The sequence below is a fragment of the Falco cherrug genome, assembly GCF_023634085.1.
Source record: "Falco cherrug isolate bFalChe1 chromosome W unlocalized genomic scaffold, bFalChe1.pri SUPER_W_unloc_1, whole genome shotgun sequence".
NCBI lineage: Eukaryota > Metazoa > Chordata > Aves > Falconiformes > Falconidae > Falco > Falco cherrug.
In genome coordinates, this window is record NW_026599288.1 from 9,805,166 (window position 1) to 9,817,662 (window position 12,497).

General features: G+C 41.1%; 1 protein-coding gene across 6 annotated transcripts in view; it reads left to right on the forward strand.

Moving 5' to 3' along the window:
• LOC129734860 (rapamycin-insensitive companion of mTOR-like) overlaps positions 1-12,497 on the forward strand; it is a 109,226-nt gene that overhangs the window by 56,519 nt on the left and 40,210 nt on the right. For 5 of the 6 annotated variants that reach the window (XM_055700193.1, XM_055700191.1, XM_055700195.1 and 2 more), the window contains 6 exons: positions 633-715; positions 4,999-5,086; positions 6,106-6,196; positions 6,331-6,397; positions 6,505-6,585; positions 10,971-11,071. In XM_055700193.1, coding sequence (XP_055556168.1) covers positions 633-715; positions 4,999-5,086; positions 6,106-6,196; positions 6,331-6,397; positions 6,505-6,585; positions 10,971-11,071 — 511 coding nt within the window. The remainder of the gene's footprint in view (positions 1-632; positions 716-4,998; positions 5,087-6,105; positions 6,197-6,330; positions 6,398-6,504; positions 6,586-10,970; positions 11,072-12,497) is intronic. The other variant, XM_055700192.1, reaches the window with a different exon arrangement.

Below are 12,497 nucleotides of genomic sequence, written 5' to 3' on the forward strand. Positions count from 1 at the left end.
AATGAAGATTTGGGTTTATATATAATATGTAAGACGTAAAGGTGTGTAAACCTGGCTTTTTGTTCATTTAAAGTTGTATTTTGGAGAAACTTGTTTTATTCTATGAAAATTCTGGAGATGAGCACTTGTCATTTGGGTAAAGATGATTAAAAACGATGCACAGAGAATGTTATTCCAAGTATATTTAAACTCGCTGTTTAGAATTCTCCTGAGATTAAAGGTAACTAAATTATTAGTTTAACATACAGCTTTTGATGGAGAAACAGCTCACGGTTCTGCTAAGATGATTTATATCTTTCAGGTTTAATGTTTATCCTTTACTGACAATTTTGTCTTTTCTTTCTGCCATTTCATCCACGTAAATGTTGGTTATGCAGATAATTTGAGAATATTGTTCACAGTAAAGAGGGTAAAAGTAGCTCTATTTTTTAATGAAGAAACAAAGTTTTGTCATTAGAAAGCTTTGTTAAACATTTATTAGAAAGGAGATGACATTATAGAGGTGAAAAATGTTTATGATTAATAATTTTCATCATCTGTGCTTGTACTCAAACTGGAAATCAAATTTAACAATGTGACTAATGCTTTTTTTTTGCTTGGTGATGGAATATTATGTATTTAATGTTTCCTAGGTATTATCAGTTTGTGCAAACCTGGAAATTCTGGGATTCAGTCTCTTATTGGGGTACTCTGTATACCAAATATGGAAATACGGGTAGGTAGTGAATAATTAGTACTGATATAGGAATAATATTGGATGTTTTAATGAACATTTAAAATTTTGATGATTTTATCCGTTTAGTGGTTTAAATGCAGACTCCAATTATGAGACAACTAGCCTTGACTTTATTTGACCCCCACGTCTAAGTCAATAATCCCATTATAAAACTCCTTAAGCAAGTTGCTTGCTTTTTCTGTCTCAGTTCCTTGCACATAAAATGATAGTGGAATCACACCCTGTATGTCTGAGAGCAGGGAGTGGAGGAGAGAAAAGTGCATGAATTAACTTTTACTCTGACCACAAGTCCAAGCAAAATCACAGTAGCTGCAGTTATGAGTTTAAAGCATTGAATCTGAGATAAATAAAAATGTGACTTCCCAATTACCTGCTAAATCAAGTGGATGGTGGCAGCACTAACTGTTCTAAAAAACTGTAATCCGAGTAGCCTGAGCTTCTGTAGAATTTATAGTGACAGTCAGGCACGCTTCTAAAGTAAACAAGCCCCTTCCTTTCTCTTCTCCAGATCATAGAATCATAGAATGGTTTGGGTTGGAAGGGACCTTAAAGATCATCTAGTTCCAACCTGGCCTTGAACACTTCCAGGGATGGGGCATACATGACTTCTCTGGGCAACCTGTTCCAGTGCATCACCACCCTCACAGTAAAGAATTTCTTCCTAATATCTAATCTAAATCTACCCTCTTTCAGTTTAAAACTATTACCATTCATCCTATCACTACACTCCCTGATAAAGAGTCCCTCCCCACCTTTCCTGTAGGCCCCCTTTAAGTACAGGAAGGCTGCTATAAGGTCTCCCCAGAGCCTTCTCTTCTTCAGGCTGAAGAAGCCCAACTCTCTCAGCTTGTCATCATAGGAGAGGTGCTCCAGCCCTCTGATCAGCTTCATGGCCCTCCTCTGGACTCATTCCAACAGGTCCATGTTCTTCTTATGTTGGGGGCCCTAGAGCTGAATGCAATGCTCCAGGTTGGGGTATTACAAGAGCAAAGCAGAGAGGTGATTCTCAACCTCTCAACCTCTCAACCTGCTGGTCACACTTCTTTTGATGCAGCCCAGGATTCGGTTGGCTTTCTGGGCTGCAAGCACACATTGCGAGCCCATGTTGAGGTTCTCATCCACCAGCACCCCCAAGTCCTTCTTCTCAGGGCTGCCGTCAATCCATTATTCTCTGCCCAGCCTGTACTGATACTGGGGGTTGCCCCAACCCAGGTGCAGGACCTTGCACTTGGCCTTGTTGAACCTCATGAAGTTTGCACATGCCCACCTCTCTAGCCTGTCAAGGTCCCTCTGGACGACAGCATCCCTTTCCTCCAGCATGTCGACTGCATCACTCAGCTTGGTGTCATTGGCAAACTTGCTTAGGGTGCGCTCGATCCCACTGTCCATGTCCCTGACAAAGATTTTGAACAGCACTGGTCCCAGTACAGACCCCTGAAGAACACCACTTGTCACCGATCTCCACTTTGACTTTAAGTTGCTGACCACAACTCTTTGAGTGCAACCATCCAGCCAATTCCTTATCCACCGAGTGGTCCACCTGTCAAATCCATGTCTCTCCATTTTAGAGACAAGGATGTCGTGCGGGACAGTGTCAAATGCTTTGCACAAGTCCAGGTAGATGACATCGGTCACTCTTCCCTCATCCGTCCGTGCTGTAACCCCGTCATAGAAGGCCAACAAATTTGTCAAGCATGATTTGCCCTTAGTTAAGCCATGTTGGCGGTCACCAATCACCTCCTTATTTTCCATGTGCCTTAGCATAGTTTCCAGGAGGATCTGCTCCATGATCTTGCTGGGCACCGAGGTGAGACTGACCAGCCTGTAGTTTCCCAGGTCTTCCTTATTCCCCTTTTTAAAAATGAGGGTTACGTCTCCCCTTTTTTAGTCACTGGGAACTTCACCGGACTGCAAGGACCTCTCAAATATGATGGAGAGTGACTTAGTCACTTCATCCGCCAGTTCCCTCAGGACCCGTGGATGCATCTCATCAGGTCCCATGGACTTGTGCACTTTCAGGTTCCTTAGATGGTCTCAAACCTGATCTTCTCCTATAGCGGGTGGTTCTTCATTCTCCCAGTCCCCCGCCTTTGCCTTCTGTGACTTGGGCGGTGTGGTTGGAGTACTTGCAGGTGAAGACTGAGGCAAAAAAGTCATTGAGTACCTCAGCCTTCTCCATGTCCTGGGTAACCAGGGTCCCCCGTTTCCTTCCAGAGAGGGCCCACATTTTCCCTAGTCTTCCTTTTATCGCTGACATACCTATAGAAGCTTTTCTTGTTGCCCTTGATGTCCCTGGCCAGATTTAATTCTATCAGGGCTTCAGCTTTCCTAACCTGATCCATGGCTGCTTGGACACTTTCTCTGTATTCCTCCCAGGCGACCTGTCCTTACTTCCACCCCCTGTAGGCTTCCTTTTTGTGTTTGAGTTTGTCCTGTTCATCCATGCAGGCCTCCTGGTGTTTTTGCCTGACTTCCTCTTTGTTGGGAGGCATCGCTCCTGAGCTTGGAGGAGGTGATCCTTGCATATTAACGAACTTTCTTGGGCGCCTCTTCCCTGCAGGGCTCTATCCCATGGTGCTCTACCAAGCAGATCCCTGAAGAGGCCAAAGTCAGCTCTCCTGAATTCCACGGTAGTGATCTTGCTGTATGCCCTCCTTGCTGCTCTAAGGATCTTGAACTCCACCATTTCATGGTCCCTGCAGCCAAGGCTGCCCTTAAGCTTCACATTCCTCACTCAGCCCCTCCTTGTTGGTGAGAACAAGGTCCAGCATAGCTCCTCTCCTCGTTGGCTCCTCTATCACTTGGAGAAGGAAGTTATCATCAACCCATTCAAAGAACCTCCTGGATTGCTTATGCCCTGCTATGTTGCCCCTCCCAACAGATATCATGGTGATTGTAGCCCCCCAATGGGACCAGGGCTTGTGAACTTTAGGCATCTCCTATCTGCCTCTAAAGGACCTCATCCTCTCATTCTTCCTGGTCGTGTGGCCTGTAGCAGACCCCCACTATAATGTCACTTTTCCCTGTCCCTGCCCTCCCTTTAATCCTCACCCATAAGCTCTCAGTCAGCTCTTTATTTATCCCCAGGCAGAGGTCTGTGAACTCCAGCTGATTGTTGACATAGAAGGCAACACCCCCTCCTCTTTGCCTGTCCTTCCTAAAGAGTCTATATCCTTCCATTCCAACACTCCAGTCATATGCATCATCCCACAACATCTTGTGATGCCAATAAGACCATGGCCCTACAGGCGTGGGCATGTAACTCCTGTTGTTTATTCCCCATGCTACGTGTGTTTGAATAGAGACATTTAAGTTGATGATGATGAAGCTGACTCACTGGCTGGAGTGGCTGGAATTCCTTTGTGCTGCTCTTCAGGTGATGTCCCACTGCCTTGTGATCCCTCTCCAGGCTCTGGGCGTCTATTGCTGTCACTGGCATCAAACTGGTAGGAGTGGGATGGATTGAGGTTCCCCTCCCCCAGCAACTTTAGTTTAAAGCCCTCCTCACCAGCTTGGCCAGCCTATGACTGAAGATGCTCTTCCCCTTCTCTTACAGATGGACCCCATCAGCCCCCAGTAGACCGGGTTTAAGTCCATGGTCTAAGTACCAAACTCCTGTCTGTGGCACCAGTCCTGTAACCATTTGTTGATTTGCTAGATTCAATTGGTCCTTTCAAGCCCCTTCCCTTTGACCGGGAGGACTGATGAAAAATCTACCTGTGCTCCATAGTCCCTTACTGCCGCTCCCAGGGCTCTGTAATCCTTCTTGATGCCCCTCAGACTGCTCCTGGTTTAACACTGGTGCCCATGTGGAACAACAGCAGTGGATAATAGTGAATTGTAAAGATTCGTAGCCTGTCAGTAACATCCCTGATATGAGTCCCTGGCAAGCAGCATACCTTTCCAGAGAGCACATCAGATTGGTAAATAGGTGCCTCTGTACCTCTCAGAGGAATTTTGCCTACTGCTGTCACCCATCTCTTTTTCTTAGTTGCACTGGTTATTATACAACGGGCAGGTTGGGCTGCCTTACTCAGCTCCAGCATCTCTTGTGATGTGATGGGTCTTTACTCTTCAGTTGGCAGAACAGCAAAGCATTTGATTCATTCAGATTATGAAAATAAGCATGTTATCCTAAAAGAAACCCTGAAACAAAGACACCAATTTTAGCACTCTAGAAATCACGACTTCAAAAATAATAGTAAACATTTTTGTAAATCTATAAAATTTCTGAAACTTCTGGTTTGTTTGTTTTTTGCTAGCATGGTCTGCTTGAGGTTCTTTATGATATATTTCGCCTTCCTCTCCCTGTTGTTGCAGAAGAGTTTATTGAGGCACTTCTCAGTGTAGGTAAGTAGTTTAGTACTGGTTCACATAAAAATTCTTTTTATTAAGCTCTTCTACAAATTTGAAGCCTTCACTGTTACTTCTGTCTTGTAAAGTATGTCAATCTTAACCATTTCATCACTGAATTCATTGGGTGTTCTGAAGCCCTGTTTAAAACTTTAGCAATTGTTCAGTGTTGATCAAGCTACTAGAAGTCTAACTTTCTTCTGGTATCCTTACTATATATCAGTTGTAAGTTTCATACAAGAGCAGTAGTGTAGCATTTACACAAAAGACTAAATGCGTTACTATAAATTAGACTTCTTTGAAGTGTTAGAAGCATTAGTAATATAGAAGTGTCGGTGCATGCTACAGAAGTTGTGAAAAAGGGTCTTTGCTATATATTGTGTATCTGCTAGCTATCTGCTGCACTTCAGCAGACTTACTTTTCCCAGGGCAAGTGTATGTGTTTTCATGCCTATATATTTAGCAGAGTTAGTCTTTTATCTTTAGAATTGCTCCTTTGTAAACCAAAGAGTATCTTCTGCTTTGTCTCACAGTGCAAAAGTATGAGCCCAAAAGAAGCAAGTCTCGGCCTTTAATGTTCCAGCAATTCTATTCAAACCCTGGTTATAAGTGTCTTTGTCATGCAGTTGTATCATCAAGCTTAATCCCTGTTATGTGCTTATAAGTAAATAAATCATTCTTTATCGCAAACTTGCTACTTTGCAACATATGGATGTATGGTTTAAAATTTTAGATGTTTATGATATTTTCTGTTAAACAAGTTTGATGTGTTTATGAATTGGAAATTTCATTATTTTGGTTGATACTTAAATGAGATCTTTGTCCTAGCTTTGAAGTTAGCCTTGTTTTGTGCAGGAGTGTGGATTTTATGACTTGTTAGAGATCCCTTCTGACAAAATTTTCTATAATTTTAAACCTGAAATAACAGTAGGAATTATTTACATATTGACAACTATTAAATTAACACCATGAAATCCAGTGATATAATTACCATTGTCCATATTTTCTTGTTATAGATCCAAGCAGATTTCAGGACTGCTGGAGACTTTCTGATGGCTTTGTAGCTGCTGAAGCTAAAACTATACTACCACATCGAGCCAGGTCAAGGTGAACATTTTGCAAACTCAGTCTAAACTCTTGTTTTAGTTTTCTGTTGTTGTTGACAAAAATATTTGTTGTTTTCTTGCAGACACAATAAGAAATGTACTTTCTAAACCATTTCCATACCTTTTTCTCCTTAGGCCTGATCTCATGGATAATTATTTGGCTTTAGTGCTTTCAGCTTTCATTACTAATGGACTTCTAGAGGTAACTAATGTCTTGAAGTTTAAATGGATGCTTGCTACTTTTTTTTCTATAAACATTAAAATAAGGTGTTATACATTAAATGTAATAATTTTAAAACTTTTTTGAAGGGTCTGGTTGAAGTGATCACAAGTAGTGATGACCATATATCTGTTAGAGCAACTATCCTTTTAGGAGAACTTTTGCACATGGTAAGTAAGACTTTTTGCTGATAATAGGTAGTATTAGTAGCTCACTGTAAATAGATATTTCCTATTATAGCTTTGAATTTATGTTACAAATTTGGAAGATCCACTTTTCATTCAAAATAATAGGTTATTTTATATTACAGCATATGTCACTTCATATATTAAATCCAGCATGAATCGATAGGAAGGCAGTTTGGAATGTGCTGAAAGTGCTAGGGCTTATGCTTCAAAGACAATCCTCAGTAACCGGTTGTACTTTAAAGCTGGACTCCTGCAAACTCACTCATTGGTTACTGTGTTTGGGAAAAGGACTATTGATGCTTTTTGATTTTCCTAAAGTGATGGTAGCTCTGTGGCAGTTTGTTTAGCTTTCTGCTTCACAGGCTAGGCAGATGAAACTCTTTTCATGTTCACCTTGATGTGGCTTGGGAACTTCATGTTATTCATTCAGGCAACTCCAACTTGGAGTGCTCTTTCAGCACTGCTGTTGGTAGCCCCTGCTGCAGAGAAGCTGAAGGGACCTTGCTTCGTTCCTTTTCCCTCTCCTTAAAATCTCTCTTAGAGTAGCTTCTCTTTTTTTCCTTCACACTGTATCACAAGAAAATTAAAGTTTTACCATTCCATACTGACAGGATTTATATTTATTTCAACAGCTAGAGATGAGAGGAAATTGTAAATTTATTCGTAGAATCATAGAATATCTCCAGTTGGAAGGGACCCATAAGGGTCATCGAGTCCAACTCCCTGCTCCTCACAGGACTACCTGAAACTAAATCATATCACTAAGAGTATTGTCCAGATGCTCCTTGAACTCTGATAGGCTTGATGCCATGACCACTTCCCTGGGGAGCCTGTTCCAGTGACCAATCACCCTCTCAGTGAAGAACCTTTTCTTAATGTCCAATCTGAACTTCCCCTGACGCAGCTTCATTCCATTTCCTCGTGTCCTATTGCTGGTCACCAGAGAGAGGAGATCAGCACCTCCCCCTCTGCTGTCCCCCTTGAGGAAGTTGTAGACTGCGAAGAGGTCACCCCTCAGCCTTCTCTAAGCTGAACAAGCCAAGTGACCTCAGCCGCTCCTCATAAGTCTTGCCCTCGAGGCCTTTCACCATCTTGGTCACCCTGCTCTGGACACACTCTAGCAATTTGTTGTCCTTCTTATACTGAGGCACCCAAAACTGCACACAGTACTCGAGGTGGGGCCGCACCAGTGCGGTGTAGATTGGGACAATCACCTCCCTTGACTGGCTAGCTATGCTGTGCTCGATGCACCCCAGGGCACGGTTGGCCCTTTTGGCTGCCAGGGCACACTGTTGACTCATATTCAACTTGCCATCAACCCAAACCCCCAGATCTCTTTCCGCAGGGCTGTTCTCCAGCCTCTTGTCCAACAATTTGTATGTACAACCAGGATTACCCCGTGCCAGGTGGAGAATCCAGCACTTGCTCTTGTTAAATTTCACACGGTTGGTGATTGCCCAGCTCTCTAGTCTATCCAGATCTCTCTGTAAGGCCTCTCTACCCTTGAGGGAGTCCACAGCACCTCCTAGTTTAGTATTGTCAGCAAACTTACTTAATGTACATTTGACTCCTGAGTCCAGATCATTTATAAAAACATTAAAGAGCACTGGCCCTAAAATAGAGGCCTGGGGAATCCCACTGGCTGCCAGCCTGATGTATCTCCATTTACTATAACCCTTTAAGCCTGACCCGTCAGCCATTTGCTCACCCAATATACTATGGACTTCTCTAGCCGCATGCTGGACAGTTTACCCAGAAGGATACTGTGAGAGACAGTATCAAAAGCTATGCTAAAATCCAGAAACACCACATCTACTGGCTTCCTTTGTTCAGCTAGATGGGTGACCTTGTCATAAAAGGAAATTAAGTTAGTTAAACAGGACTTTCCCCTCATGAACCCATGCTGGCTATGACCAATGCCTGCATTGTCTCTCAAGTGGTTTTCAATAACTCCCAGAATAACCTTCTCCATAATTTTGCCAGGCACTGAAGTGAGACTGACAGGCCTGTGATTATCAGGGTTTTCCTTCTTACTCTTCTTGAAAATTGGGGCAATATTTGACAGCTTCCAGTCGACTGGGACCTCTCCAGACTCCCAAGACCCTTGAAAAATAATGGAGAGAGGTCCCGTGATGACATCAGCCAGCTCTTTCAGTACCCTGGGATGAATCTTATTGGGCCCCATAGATTTATGCGCATCCAGCTGGAGCAGCAAGTCTCAAACAAGTTCAGGGTCGGCTGGGAGCTTATCATTCCTCCAGTCAGGGCCTTCCAACACAGGGCTCTGAGGGTCCCAGGGCCCATCATTGGTGTTAAAGACAGAGGTGAAGGAGGCATTAAATAGCTCTGCTTTGTCTATGTCCCTATTTGTGAGGTGAGTGAACTCATCAAGCAAGAGTCCAATGTTATCTCTGATTCTTGTTTTGCTGTTAACATATTTTAAAAAGCTCTTTTTGTTGTCCTTCACAGTGCTGGCCAGCTTGAACTCTAATCGAGCTTTGGCCACACATTTTCTCCCTACAGTGGTAAACAGCATCTCTGTAGTCCTCCCATGTTGCCTGTCCTTGCTTCCAAAGTCTGCACACTTTCCTTTTCCACCTAAGTTCTAGAAGATCCCTGCTCAGCCAAGCTGGCCTGCCCCACTTGCTTGACTTCTGATGCTTTGGAATTGCCTGCTCCTGCACTTTTAAGAGATGGCTCTTAAAAAGTGACCAGCATTCCTGGACCCCAATACCCTCAAAAGCAGATTCCCAGGGAACCTTACACACTAGCTCCTTCAGCAGCCCGAAGTCTGCTCTCCCCATATCCAGGGTTGAAGTTTTGCTGGCAGTTTTTCCTACTATCGCCAATGATTTGGAACTCAGCTACTTCCTGGTCACTGTGACCAAGACAGCCACCAATCACCACTTCGCCCACAAGCCCCTCTCTGTTTACAAACAACAAATCTAGAAGGGAACCTTTCCTAGTTGGCTCCCTTAGTACCTGCACCGAGAAGTTATCTTCAACATGCTTCAGAAATTTCCTGGACCTGTTCATGTCCACTGTATGATATTCCCAGCTGATGTCTGGGAAGTTAAAATCCACTCATAAGGACAAGGGCAGCTGATCTAGAGATATCCCTTAATTCCTTGTAGAATAATTCATTGGTGTCATTGTCCTGGCTGGGTAGTCAATAGTAGACTCCTACAACAAGATCTACTTTATTTGTTTTCCTGTTAATCCTTACCCAGAGGTTTTCAACCATGTTGTCACCAACTGCAAGTACCATACAATCCAACCCATCTGTTATGTACAGCACCATGCCCCCGCCTCACCTGCCCTGCCTATCCCTCCTGAGGAGCATATAACCATCCATCACAGCACTACTGTATTTGTCTTGCTCAGGTTGATTTAGCCTACTCTAGACCAAAACCAACCAAAAGAAACCTGCCTGAAGAGCAGAACTTAACCTAAATTATTTTGGTTTAGAGATGATATTGTTTTCATATACACTCTAGTGCCTTCTTTCAGCCTGCTGAGAAACTGTTAGTCATGTGAAGTGATATGATTTACCTTTCTTGCAAAACAGTTCTTTCTTTTTTATGGCCTTTCTTGATGGCAAGAAGCATATGCAGCAGAGCAGTTTTTGATCGGATTTCCTGTGGTTTGGTTTTTTATCTCTTTTTTTCCCCAAATGAACTCCAAAAAAGATGACCACAATCATCAGGTATAGGATTGCTTATCACTACAGTGATTTACAACAGCTCAGTTCAGTAGCATGGATTACAACCACAACAAATCTGTTCTTTAGTCTCTTCAGTGATTTTTTTTTCTTTAAGTAATTGGTGGAATTTTTTTTGAGTTTTCAGTCATCCATGTAGTTTAAAAAGAGGAATCTGCATTAATGTATACTATTAAATGTCCAGTAACTTATGAAGTTATTTCTATTTATCAGATAATTTTTTGGTGCAGAATCGTTGGTAGTCAAAAGTATTGAATGAACATCATAAATTGTGTTTCTGATTTTAGGGTTTTTTAGTACTTTTATACATGTGACATAAGGATATGTGATGCTTTGCATGTTTTTGCATTTTACAACTTTAAAAACCACCAATGCAAAAAATACAAATGAGAAGGCTCCAAAAGAAGGCTCTGAGTCCTAAAATTATCTTAAGTTATTTTCAGTTGTATTTCAGATTGATTAATTAGATCAAATATTCAAAATGGTATGTGTAATTATTTCTCTGCTATTATGCAAAAGGTAGTTTTGTTTTCATGCATTTGTGAAAGTCTTGTGAAAAGTGGTAGATTCTTCAAATGCTCATCCTAAAGAGATGGCTGAAAATGTTGTAATAAGTTATTCTAACTAGTCTTCTGTTGTTATTTAGGCAAACACAATCCTTCCTCATTCTCACAGCCATCACCTGCACTGCTTACCAACGCTAATGAATATGGCAGCATCTTTTGACATCATGAAAGAGAAAAGACTGTAAGAATTCTAAGTTACACTTAAAAGTGAAAATTTGTATGTCTCCTTTTCCCCCTGCAGTTGAGTGAAAACCTACACTACGAGTTTTCTGATGGCTGAAACCACTTCTGTCTTTATTTAAAAAAAAAATGGAATATAGAAATGCTCTGTGACACTAGGGAAATAGTTTCCAGTGCATGATTCCCAAAGTGTGATCTATTTACAGTAACAGTTTAGAAATTCAGACATTTGGAAAGAAAGTTTTGATAGTAGATTTCAGAACACTGTTGCACAGACTGCAAGATTTTATTACTTTTTTTACACAGAATTTTTCTTAAATTAACTCTAAGGCACTGTTTGACCAAGCACCATCTGAGACATGTTCTGTGTGTTTGACCTCTTCATTGTTTCACACTTCTTTTTCGGCATTTTGATACAGTTAAGCTTTCCAAACTAAAAAAGTCTGTACCAATTTTTATCTTTTGGTGTTTATCTATAGCTAATGAAATAGTAATAGACCAAATCAGTGAATCATTATTAGTGTGAACAAGAGCAAAAAACCATAATATTGGCATGGGGCCGTTTTTTTAAAAACTTTTTTTTAGAAGAAAATTATCATTGTAACAATAGTAATTATGTTAAAGCTTTCTGGTGCTTTTGTTTGAAGTTTGCACTGATAATTTTTTTCAGTTCAGTTCATTTCCATTTAAATATAACACTGAACAGAAAATTTAAACATCTTCGTGCAGCATTCTGCAGTGGCATGTTAAGCAGCATTAGGAACTGTTTGGCACTCATGGTACTCGAGGTATTTTTAGGCATCTGACTTGAAACAAATGTTTATAGAAGTTTTCTATTCCTCTTTGAATGAGAAATACCTGAATTTTGAAATTTTAAAAACCTATGGGCTTTTTTATTTTGTTTTCCTTAAGTTTTAGAATTTCTCTATACATCTAGTAATCTTGCAATTTAACCTCAGAAGTGCTCTGTCATAAATTAAATACTGTCTCCTGGGTATTTCACACAATTTAAACTCTCTTGTGTAAAATAATTTATTAGATTCCAGTGTCTTTAAAATGTGTTTCTCTAACTCAGTGGTCTTACTTGCATTTCTTTGTAGAACACCATTTAAATTGAGTGTGTCGGGGTTTTTTCTAATAGTAAATTATAGGAAATGTTTTTGTTAATTACCCTTGCCATTCCTGATCTGGTTTGTTAGGTCAATATTCTGATAAATGTATCGTAACTTTGTATTTTGTCTTCCGTTGTGTTGTCAGTGATAAAGTACAGAATCTTTTTGAAATGCTACTGTGAAATGATAAATGCTGCTTGTAGAGTGCTTCCCAGAAACTTAATGCTCTTCTGCTTTTTAGTTTTGAAGGTTTCTTGCATGTTACTAGAAGATTTTGATACGTGAAAACACAGCTATTTTTCAAAAAGATCATAT